At 41.6% G+C, this 12,092-nt stretch overlaps 1 protein-coding gene across 1 annotated transcript in view; it reads right to left on the bottom strand.

Moving 5' to 3' along the window:
* ntng2b (netrin g2b) overlaps positions 1–12,092 on the bottom strand; it is a 73,061-nt gene that overhangs the window by 18,928 nt on the left and 42,041 nt on the right. Inside the window, 11 exon segments of the mRNA XM_085357117.1 lie at positions 238–345; positions 949–1,053; positions 1,188–1,301; positions 1,474–1,569; positions 1,654–1,695; positions 1,886–2,008; positions 2,182–2,295; positions 7,718–7,742; positions 7,744–7,805; positions 10,798–10,986; positions 11,916–11,945. Of these exon segments, the coding sequence (XP_085213243.1) occupies positions 238–345; positions 949–1,053; positions 1,188–1,301; positions 1,474–1,569; positions 1,654–1,695; positions 1,886–2,008; positions 2,182–2,295; positions 7,718–7,742; positions 7,744–7,805; positions 10,798–10,986; positions 11,916–11,945 (1,008 nt within the window).

The raw sequence follows: 12,092 nt of genomic DNA, 5'->3' as shown, positions 1-12,092 counted from the left end.
GCCTTGAACAGAAGAAAAAAGCAAGTTGCCATATTTATTCTGAAGGAGACTTTTAACTTGTGGTTAAAAGTCACCTTCAGAACAGCTTCGATTCATGATCGGGCTATTGGTTTTGATTTCAGAATAATAAAAACTATAATAAATAAATACAAATACTGCTACTAGTACTAAAATTAAGCTAAAATGCTATATTAAATCTAAAAAAAAACCCCTGCTACTACTAGATTTCAACAATACCTTTACCTTCAGGTTTTCTTTCCATATGCTCCTGCTGTCTGTGCTCAGGTGAGGTTGTTGTTGTGTGACCGTGGGCCCCATGTACATGCCCCTCCAATGTGTGGGGGTCTGACACAACACAGTCATTATTGTTAACAAGTTGTATTTCTTCTGTGTGCTGTGTTTCGCGTGACACTACAACATAAAAGATAAAGTACCTGTTGTTTCAGGATGTATTTCATTATTCTCCTCGTGTCTCCATCCATGCACATGCGAGGTTGTTCTGTGGCCATGAGTCTCGTGTGTGTGTTCTCCTGACACAATTTTCAGTCAGAACCAGAAAAAAATCTCACTGGGCAAACATTAATTTCTTCTGCTTTATTTATTAATAAAGCCCATGTTAAATCTATAAAGACTTTGTCTCCACTATGCTCTAAAAATACCTTTACTTTCACTCTCCTCCTCCTTTCTTTCCACCCCATGCTCAGATGAGGTTGTTGGTTTGCGGCTGTGAATCTCGTGTACGTGTTCCACAAAATTGTGGGGAGCTGAAACACCACAATTGTCACTGACATAAGCCAAAACTGAGACACATTTCCATGTCTGGCTTCTGTAGTAAATAAATCATGTTTTCATTTATCACCTGCATATTTCCTTACTCGCCTATGCCCACTGCTATATAATTCTACAGTGCATTTGTTTAGCATGAGCAGGAAGAGTGCATTTGTATACCTTTCCCTTCAGCTTTTCTTTCTTCATGCCCGTCGCCATGCTCAGGTGAGGTTGTTGTTTTGTGGCCGTGAGTCTCACGTGTGTGCCCGTCAAACATGTGGGAAACTGTCACAAGACAGGCATGAATGTGTGTTTAAATATAAAAATAAAAATGCATCTCTGCGGTTTTGCGTCAGGACACTACAAGTTTACTACAGTTAGCTACAGAGTTGCCACTACAGTGCATATAGAACTGTCACCTTTCCGTTCTTCTCCTCGTTCTCGATGCACCACCTCATGTGAATTTTCACCGTGCTCAGATGAGGCTGTTGTTTTGTGGCCGTGAGCGTCGTGTTCCTCAAATGCGTGGGAAACTGTTATACCACAGCTTTTATTCACAAAACGTCCCTCAAAAGCCTCTATAACATGTTAGTATTTAACTGTAAAAGTTGCTTAAAAGAAGCTAAAAGTCTTCTGTTTATGATCTCCAAATCGAATTGTGAACACTATGACATCATTTGGACCACTGTGCACAAAACGCAGTACCTTTGCTTTCTGCATGCTTCTCTTCCCCGTGCTGAGATTGGGTTGTGGATGCGTGTCCGTGAGTTTCCTGTACGAGCTCCTCAGACTTGTGAGAGACTGAAACACCACATATTTTTATCAACTTAACGGGAAGATGTGTAACACATGGCGAACACTACTACTATTATACACTTTAACTACAGCTCTGGTTGTCATGTATGTGTCCCTAAGACTGGTGGTGGTCTGAAACGCCACAGCTGTGATTGAAATAATGAGGAGAATTTATGATAAATACTCTGTCATTTCCAATGTATTAGGGGACCTAGGGATTGCCAAGTTTCATTTAAGTCTACAGCACATCTGCACAACAAGTAAAGTAAGGTACATAAATCTACATATGCTGTAGATTTTCGTACTTTCCACCACTAGATACCTGTCTCTTTGGATTTTCTTTCTTCTTCCTCATCTTCCTCCTCCCTTCCTGCTCCGTGTTCAGACAAGGAAGTAGTTTTGTGGCCACGAATCTCATGTGAATGTTTTTCAGACTCATGGGAGACTTAACACATCACAACCACGATTAACATAAGAAACAAAAATTTAAATACAGTTCTACTGTTTACAGTTTTTGTTTTTTGCTTTAAGTTACAAAGTGCAATCTACTTACCATGCACACCACTAACTACACTGAGCTACTAACTACAGTCGCTACACTTCATACACAAGGGATACCTTTTCTTTCCGTTTCTCCTCCTGAATGCTCCTCCGTTTTCTCCCCATGCTCAAACAAAGATGTAGCTTTGTGGCCATGAGTCTCATGCAGCTGTTCCTCTGACTTGTGGGTTTCTGACATAATCCAAAATATTCATTTGCAGAAAAAGCAACAATGCAAGATGTAGTTATTAATTTGATCTATTCCAAATTATCAAATTAACATACATAAAGAGTCACATCTTGATTCAGCCTGTTTCTCTGTTGCCTCTTAAAAGATGAAAGAACTAAAAGAAGAAATGAAGGCATCTGATTGCCCTCGTTTAATTCCACCTGATGAACTTAAAAGTAATCTTCTGGATTTGGTTGGTTGGATTACCAGTTGGGTTACAGATTATGTAAAAGGAAATATAGCTTTCTAGTCTGGAAAGTGAAGCCAACAAACGTCAAAACGTCAAGTTATCGACTACAAGAAAAATCTTCAAAACGGGACACAAATAAATAGAGTGACGTCTTCCTAACTATGTCCATCTTTTGTACTGTCCCAGTGTAAAATCAGCCTGAGTTAGTTTTCATTTACTTTTCCAATGGGATTAAGTCCACAGGACCTAATAAAAACACAGTCTTATCTTATCAATCTGTGAAACCTAATCTATATTTCACTTTTGAGAAATCCAACAAAGCTACCTAAATGTTCATTTTAACGACTTTCTTTTATAATTTAAATATAACTACCATACACAAGGTTTTTGGCTGGTTGACCTTTATCAGGTATATAGTTAATGTCCATACTTTCACTAACACCACACACACACACACAAACACACACACACATCCTCCTGAAATGTTTCAATCATCCAGTCAGAACTTAAAGTGTGATTAGCACATTTCACATGTATGTGCCATTAATCAGAATATTATTTAAAAAAAACCCAAAGCATTAGACTGAAGCTAACCATAAATAACATCTATCCAACCCTTTTCTTACCTGCACAGAAAACATCACCAAAATAGCCTATACTCATTAGCAACAACACCATGGCAAAGATCTTTCACAAATTTACACAGTTTTTTCCCACATATTCAAATATATAAACCGATGAAGACGAAATACAAATATCAAGTAGTACAAATAATTACCAACTTGTTCATAAAGTGACTTCCTACCGAGTTTTAATTAACATGTTGCAGAAGTTTTCCGCCAATGCACCTGTCATCTATGCTGGTGCGCAGGTATTTTTTAGCTGATTGAAAGAGTTTCACACAATAATCGTCAGAAACCTACCTACAACACTTTTTATTGAATCAGCCTTCTATATTAAATCAAATGCAACCTAAATCTAAACATAATGTAACAAACATGTTCAATTAAATTCAGTTTTATTTATATAACTCGAAAGTACATTACAGTATTTGAATTCTTTGAGCAAATTTAAGCTAGCGCTAGTTAATCTGTTTAATTGCATAATGCATTTGGGTTTAAATTGTGTTTCTTTTTAAGCCTAAAACCAAATAAATGTACTGGAGCCAACATTTTGGATAAGCTTAATGACAGCCTGTCAGCGAGAAGCGACATTTAGATATATTTCTGCTTCAGTTAAGAATCATGAGCTGTCACATTTCTATCACAAAACCGAACACTCAAAGAAATCGAGTAATTTACTCCACTTAGTTAAAGAAATACCCGTCTTTTCAAATATTCTCTCTGTTTCCTCCTCCTCTTCCTCCCTTTTCTGCCCATGCTCAGAGGACGTTGTTGCTTTGTGTCTCATGGAAAGACTTGTGGGAGACTGGCACGCCGCAAACACAGTTACCTCACAGGATGCCCATTCTTGTTAAGCTATTTTACAGGCACCTATCCTCGACAACCTGAACAATAAGAGCTTTATAATTAGGCTGATACTGCAGTGGGTAAAGATTTCTGATATCGTCTGCCTGCTTTCCCCTCTTCCTCCGAGACCTTGTTTTCCTCTTCTCTGCCTTTCTCTCTGTCAGATAGCGGATTGGCCCATCAGGGGCCTCAGCCCTGGGCTTGGGAAAAAGCTTTTCACTCTGGGTGTGAAAGAAATGACATGCACTTCCTTTTATCTGAATGTCATGAAATGTTCTGACTTCTTTTGCACTCGTTCACTTTGTTCCCTCGCATAATGGAGGAGGATGATCCACCTCTGCTCTTGTTGTCTTTTTATCATATTAAACTAGAACTATGAATATTCATGAGACGCTATGGATATCGGAGCAAATTCTTCTTATGGGTGGATTTCCTTGGTTTTTAGATCTAACGTGCTCTCTGTTGCCACAGTCACACAAAACATCTCAAATCAATACCAGAGACACATTCCACTTTTGCTGCATTTATAATTGTCACTCGCTCCTGCTTTTCCTTTTTCGAGCATTTTCCTTTGTATATTCCACTTTCCCAGAGGGGTTTATGCCATACCCAGAATCCTTTGCTTCAAGTTCTTAGGGCTAGAGAAGAGAGATGTAAAACTAGTTCAGTTTGTGGATCAAACCACCTCCAGCTTACACCTTTTCCGTTAACTGCACCACAGAGCGGCACAGTTCAATAAATTAAAAAAAAAAAAAAAAATCCACCACAGAGATGGTTAAAAATACAGATAGCCAATCCCATAATGTGACCACACCGTGCACGTCATCGAGGGACTAATGATCACTAGACCGCTAGAGAATACATTTCTCCTGCATGCCTCCATCTGTGTTCCCCCCCTTGAGGTGTTTTTCATGCAAGCAATGTACGTCTCCAGTTGTTCTTGCCCAGAGAGAGGGGCATCCTGCAAGCGTCCCCCGCTCCCCTGCGGAGCATCCCCCTTCAGGCAATCTCCCGCCCACATCGCTCCTCCTCTTCATCCCTCCCTCTCCCAAGGGCCTCCAGGGAGACGGGACGCCAGCAGCTGTTCTCAGAGCACCCGGGATCGTTTCACACAACTGGCACTGCGCCATCATTACATCTCATCATAGTAACCCCTGCCTACCTCTACTCATGTCCTACTCTGGCCCCACATCTGTCACAGCTGTGTGAGTGAGTGAGAGAGAGCGCACACACCGGCTGATGAACTCTCTTGTGGGAAAGCAGGATTCTGAATCACAGTTGTTTCAACTGGCTGATGTAGCACAGCGGTGAGCATAAACGCATTTAATCTCAGTAACCCGCGCTGCCTTGGGGGGGTAGGAGTGATCCGAACCATTCTTGGCATTAATCTCAATCAGCTCAGTTCGAACCATCTGACAGGAGACGCTGGCAGCCGGAGCCTTCGGTGTTCCCCCTTTGCTCCGCGCTGACTGAAAGAAGGGCATGTGTAAGAGTCAGTTGGGCTTAGTAAACCATGACAGTGATGGAGCTCTTCATTTGCTTCCTCACCGGCAGGTTGACGCTGTGCCAAAACCAGCAGAAAATGACCCCAAACGACACGGGATCGTTTTCATCTCGGCACTACGCACAATGCTTCCGGCAGTCTTTTTAAAGAAAAATGTGCTGCAGTGAGTTCACATAAATTTGGGCTCAGTCTCCGATCCTCTGATGCTCTGCAGTTCTCTCTGTGACTTTAAATGATGCAAAGACGATGTCGGCCGAACTAATCCAACTTTCTGTTTCTTTCTGTAGCTTCTCACACGCTCATTCACCCACATTAAGTGGATTTCACTGTCAGCACCTAAACTGAGCAAGGCTTCAGACATATGATATAATGGTGAGCGTAAAAGTGATGGTAGCTTGTGTATAAAAGCATGTTAGGCCTGAAAATTGCCCATTTTAAAAGACTTTGACACCCTGTAAACCCCATCACGCTGGCTGTAAAACGATCTCATTCTAAATTAGATTACTCTCATTTCTGTGGGCCTCCATTCTACTCTGTATCTACTGCTATCTATGTCTTACTTACCGCTGAGCCATGTGCAGAGTTCTTCAGGACTAGATGCGACAGATGCAAGTGTTCGGGGATTGTTTCTGAAGGCGTAAACTCCTCTGGTGTCAGGGGAACTCTGCGCTGCTCTGGCAGAGAGGATGGTGATGGAGGGTGAACCTTTGTTGTAATATGAAGTGTGTCAGATTCTCCCGTGGGTATCAGTAGAGGCTTAGGCGCAGCGCTGGTGGGTAACACATTGTGTGTTAGCGGGGCTGAGCTCTCTGTAACTCGGGTTTCTGCTGGTGGAGCTCTGCTGTCTGTTGCATCAGTTGCATGAGGACGGAGAATGTAAATGCAATGAGGAATGTGCAGGCTATGGCATTAGCATAAGAGATGCTGCCTCAGATTGTTTATCCAAAGAAAGCCTAGCGCTCCCCCCCCCTTTTTTCCCTTCAAATGAGCACATATACGCGCACACACACTCACACACAAGTATGCGCACGTTCACACACGAACGGAAGTGAGAACCCGCAATGAAAGTGCGATTTCACACTGCTGAGACAGGCTAAACTCAAAAAGCTGTTCCACAAACCCTTTCTGTGCTGAAAATTGTGTCCTTTCTGGAAAACGCTGTGACTGCTAAAAGGTGTGACTATTGTTAATGCGGTTGTAAAATGAAATCACACAGTGTTTGTCAAAGTGTATTACGCCGTTTTCTTTGCACTTACATGGATGTGTCCGTATGTGTTTGCACACACTCAGCTTTGTCGTCAGACAAAAACAATGACAAATAATGGCAACGCTTATCTCTCACCTTCAAAACAGCTACAAATCAGTTGCTGGATCACTATAAATGTAACACAGCTGCACAGAGGTGCACCAGATTGCCACATAATCTAATTATACGAAACTGCATTGAAACCGCGGAAATGTCCGGGTTGATCGTCATGCTATTTTCCACTTAAGTGAATCATCAGTAAGCAGTTAATGAGAGAGAATAACTGAGTGGTAATACTAGCTGCGCGGTTCCTCTACACTTCACTTTATTGCATCGTTAATATATTTATTTTGCAGTTGGTTTATTTATAATAATTTAATTAAGACATATATTGTGTATGTTTCCATTGAGCCATTCATTTTCTCCGCTTATCCAGTTCAGGGTCATGTGGGGGGTGGGTGGGGATTGGAGCCTATCCCAGCTACCACGGGGCAAGAGGCGGATACACCCCTGGACAGGTCACCAGTCTGTCTCTGGGCTTATTGTGTGTTTGTAGAATGTAATACATGTAAATACAGGATTATTCCCCTTACAGATCCAGAACAGTCAGATACTTTAAACTTCCTGTATGATGAGAACAAGATCAAAGCTTCTTTGTAAGATGTTTGGTGAAAAGTACATCATAAAACTCATTCTACATTCTACAACAATGTAACAAATCTATTTCTGGAAGGACAGTAGGCTGTCCAGTTCCACAGAGAGGTTTGAAAGCAGAACCGGGAAAGGAATGGAGAAGAGGAATCTGGTAGGTTTTAAACTCGGGCTAGCAGTGGATTTTGAGTATGAGGGTTTTGAAAACTCTGAATCAGATGTAAAGGAAGGCATTTTAACCATCGCACTCATAGCTATCAATCCTAATATCACTCTACTGCAATCGAAACTAAACTACATTAAGTGAGTCTCACACGGCGCCTACCTTCACTTGTATTGAAATAATGGGGGGTTTAGAGAGCTGAAATGTGATTTTCCGACCCCAGAAACAGAGCTGTGGAATGTAATAGACTCTGTATATACAGAAAAAGGGTTAAAAAATAAAAAAATAAGTCTTTGTATCATTTCCAGCCATGCAACAGTGCCACCACTCTCACACATAATGCATTGGCAGTCTAAGCTGATTCATTTTTAAATCCCTTAATATGTGCCTGTCTGTCTGCGCAAATGGACTCACTAACTGTCCCATGACACACTCTTCCATGCACACACCTCGCCTCAGCGCGCGTGCTGAAGCGAGCATGTAGTGTCTGCTGGCGCGCACTGGCATTTTTATGCATTTGCATGTAATGAGATCATTTGTCACTTCAATTAATGTAGCCCGGGAAAAAAGTATAACAATAATTTTTAATGCCACCTGTCAGTCTTAGCATTCTCATCATTTATTACCGGAGTGTTAAACATTGATTTAGAGTCACACTAATGAATACATTGGGATTCATAGGCGGTTAACATTTTGCCCGAACACCTGACGGTGGCAGAGCGCATGGATGTTATTAATATGTCACATGATTTTCCAGACATGATCCAATCTCTCCAAGACCAAGGCCAAGTTCAATCTTTTCAAAAAATGCAAGTAATTCAGTAGAGTAATGCATCATCAGTGTGTGTGTGCACACATGGTCATCTGCATGTGCGGTTCAGCATGTGACAGGTTATGCTTGTATGGCTCTTTTTCAGCCCAGAGGATCTGGTTTTGGATAAACGATGAAGTCATGGGTCACGAGGGGTCATGCGTCTGGATAGGTAGATGTACGACAGGGTTTGGGGATTTTGGTTTCTCCCACCAGCCCTCCCCACTCACCAAACACCCATCTGTCCAGCTGACCAATAGGCAACGGGCTCATTGGATCAGAGCCTCTTGCCAATGCATCGCTAATCCTTATCTGAGCATGCTCACTGACTTAACTGGGGCAGAGGCACGACAAAGGCTGCGACTACTATAACATCCTGTCCAAGCATAAGCTGCTGTAATGTTTTTTAAAAGGTACATCTGCTCGGGAAGCACAGAACATATTAAAAATACAACTTATCATTGTTTGATTTTACATCAAAATCAATGAATAACTAAGCCTGGATTTTCATTTTTATATTCCTGGAAACGGTAATAGTATTGAAAATATTGCTTATATAACCGGCTTTTTATGTGGATATAAAAAAAATCAAGCATTATAAGTGGGAAAAAGTTAAAGTATGTATTGTTACTTCTAACCTGGAGGTTTTAAAAAGGTTCTTAAGATACACTTATATAAGATAAATGAAATAACAGTTTATGCTGTATTATTCAAGACTAATGGTGTTATTTGATCTAGATATTAAAGTCAGGACCTTCAGTTACATGATATGATAAAACCTGTGTGTGTGTGTGTGTGTGTGTGTGTGTGTGTGTGTGTGTGTGTGTGTGCGTGTGCGTGTGTGTGTGTGCGTGTGCATCAGTGTGTGCATGTACAAACAGTAGTGGCGAACACTCTGTGAGAATGGAACCTAAGACCTGAGATCCCTGGGAGGTGAAGGAGGGGATGAAGATGATTTATGGGTTTTACTGAACTGCACCATATGCTCGCCATAAATCTAAACACACCTGCTCACAAACACACATTCACATGCACTTACACACACGCACACACACACAGATAACAGAGGTTTGCTCACATCGGGGTCAGATTCAAGCCAAATACATTTCTCTAAAGCTGAGATTAAAAATAGGCAAGAATACAATTCTACAATAGGATGATCTTTCACGTTGGTCTACCAGAAGTGTAACAGAGCAGTGTTGTATATTTTTTAATATTGCTGCATATTGTACATTTATATCTGGTATGTACAGATAGAAGTCAAGCAGAAACAACTTTTATGTATTAAAACTTGAGCCACTCCTCAGTTCTTGATATTCGGAACTTTTTCAGGATTGTTTTGCATGGTGAATCACAAGCTGAAAGTATTTTTTTGCATTCATAATTCCATCATTATTGACAAGATCTTCAACACCTCTGATTTCACCGCAGCCCCAAACCATGACACAGCCTCCACCGTGTATTACATCACATTTTATGTTCTTGCAACAGGCTGCTACAAACAAAGTCTGTAACACAACACACTGATAACACTGGTTCAATCTCTCAGTCCAGTGTTTTTTTTTTTCATTGCAAAACATTTCTCCAATTGTTAATTCAGTATTTTGCGTTTTGTCTGATTAATGAAAGAAAAAGAATGAAGTAAATGATAATAAAAGAAGCTGTAGGTTGAGGCCCCATTGGGAATGCATTGTATTGCTTTATTGTAGCATTATGACTAAATTTAAAAGTCTACGTGAGATATTCTGTAAAGTTTGTGTCCTTCAAACAGGACTTTAAAAGGCTCTCTGAGGGTTGTAGTCCTGTTTATGTAATGTTAAAGCTCCTGTCAGGCTCACCTAAATCAAAGCAAATGAGTGGGTTCTTTGAGTTCCTGTCGTCAGCCAAACAACAAAACTGCTGCGCTGTTCAAAACATGCTCTTAATGGATTTCCTTAAGACCAAAAAAAACTATCACAGCTCCTCCCACTTTCTAAGTGCTTTCCTGGTACAACATGAGAGGTCTGCTGCTTACCAGCAGTGATTATAGACAGGATGCACGTGAGACAGTTTTATTCCATCATCTCACAGTAACTCTAACACAGTGGAATATAATTTTAATAGCAGGATTTAATTTAGTATGAAAGCAAGCCGCGCTTTACAGGCCACTTTACCGTACAGTATATCGAGGCGGCTGACCGAAATGTTCACATCTATCCCGGACTGCTCAAAAATCATTCAATCTGAATGAATAAACTCTGAATGACCTTGATGACCTTGCTCTCAAGATAAGACAACCAGCTTTTAACATTACCATTAGAGACAGGCCGAGCATTAACACCACAGAGGCACGTTGCTCATCAGAACTGCTTTTGCATCATATTGAGGACATACTGAAAAAGTATAAAGCATCAACTTTCAATCTACCTATTCCTAATCTACTTTGTCGCACCTTCCTGAAGTGGTTTGTGGGTAACAGCGGGAGACCGTTCAGCTTCAGAGATGGTTGTGGTTGTTTCCACGTCGCCCTCGGGCCCGCCCTCACCTTCAGTTTCACCCTTAGTTTCAACTCCAGCTTTCACCTCTGTCCCGTCATCAGCTTTGGGAGCGGTAAACGTCCTAGATGAAGTTCCTGTTGTGGCTATTTGGCAACAACAAGTACAGATCTCCATTAATAAACAGAAGCTAAATGTGTGGGTAGGCTGAAACTGGAAAACCGAACCCGTAATCATCCCATTAGCTAGAATCATTATTTTCTTTGATAAATAACACCAATTTTTTTCTTTTCATTCTCTAACTAACCAGACAGTTGTGTCTAACTGTCAGAGGAGACCATTTAAAAAAGAAGGCTTCTGCAGTGCAGTCCAATTGCTCAGTCTATCCATGCATCAGCCTTTACTGTTGGGCCATGTGGAGAAAAGCCCAGTGCTGTCAGGGTTGATGTTGCCACTTTGCCGATCGTTTCTGTCTAACAGCTCGGAGGCTGCGAGTCTCTCCACAGAGAGAATCCCTAATCAAATTCCCTTTTATTCCTGCCTCCCCACGCTCCTCACCCGGAATCACACTGCATTACAACACACTAACATATGCCCACATCCTTCTCTCCCTTTTCGTTCTCTCTCTCCCTCGCTCAGCTCCCTTTTCTGCTCCATCCACCCGCCGTTCTCTCACTCAGCCCTCTCTCATCGCCCCTTTTCTTCAATCCATCAACAGAACTGTCTTTAGTCTAAATAAAAAAAACAGCAGAACTGTGGAAGAAATCCTCCTGTGCAGGTTAGTGTGATGTGTTGGGATGAAAGGACATGGGCGACAGAGAGGCCTATTAATAATGAAGCACGCGGGGCTTGAGCTGGAGCAAGTGAGGAGAGGAGATGCAGAGGGGGGGAAGAGGAATGACTGAGTCGAGAGCCAGCTGAACATCACAAAGAGAGAGAGCAGGGTGGGGTTTAGGAGATCCAGATGGCGAGGTGTGGGGTTAAAACAATGCAACAAAAAGGGGACCGAGACGAGACAGGGAGAGAAGCAGAGTAGAATAGCACTTCTTCTGCTTCGCTTTGCATTATTACTTACTAGAACCAGAGGGGGAACCAGCAATTGTACCTGAAAGAGAATAAGAAAAGGGAAGAGGATATGAGATGAGAGCTTGTTTATTTATGCATTTAGTTTGCCTAAAGACTTGACTCTGCCTCATTCATCAGACTCAGGTGGCAGAGAGAGCTAAAGAGCTGCTCTGCAAAAATAAAGGCT

Source organism: Diplotaxodon limnothrissa, linkage group LG7 (assembly GCF_057381915.1).
Source record: "Diplotaxodon limnothrissa isolate DT_005_m linkage group LG7, D_limnothrissa_male_GT1.1, whole genome shotgun sequence".
Taxonomy (NCBI): Eukaryota; Metazoa; Chordata; class Actinopteri; order Cichliformes; family Cichlidae; genus Diplotaxodon; species Diplotaxodon limnothrissa.
The sequence above is the reverse complement of the archived record's forward strand: the minus strand, read 5'-3'. Positions and strand labels throughout refer to the sequence as shown.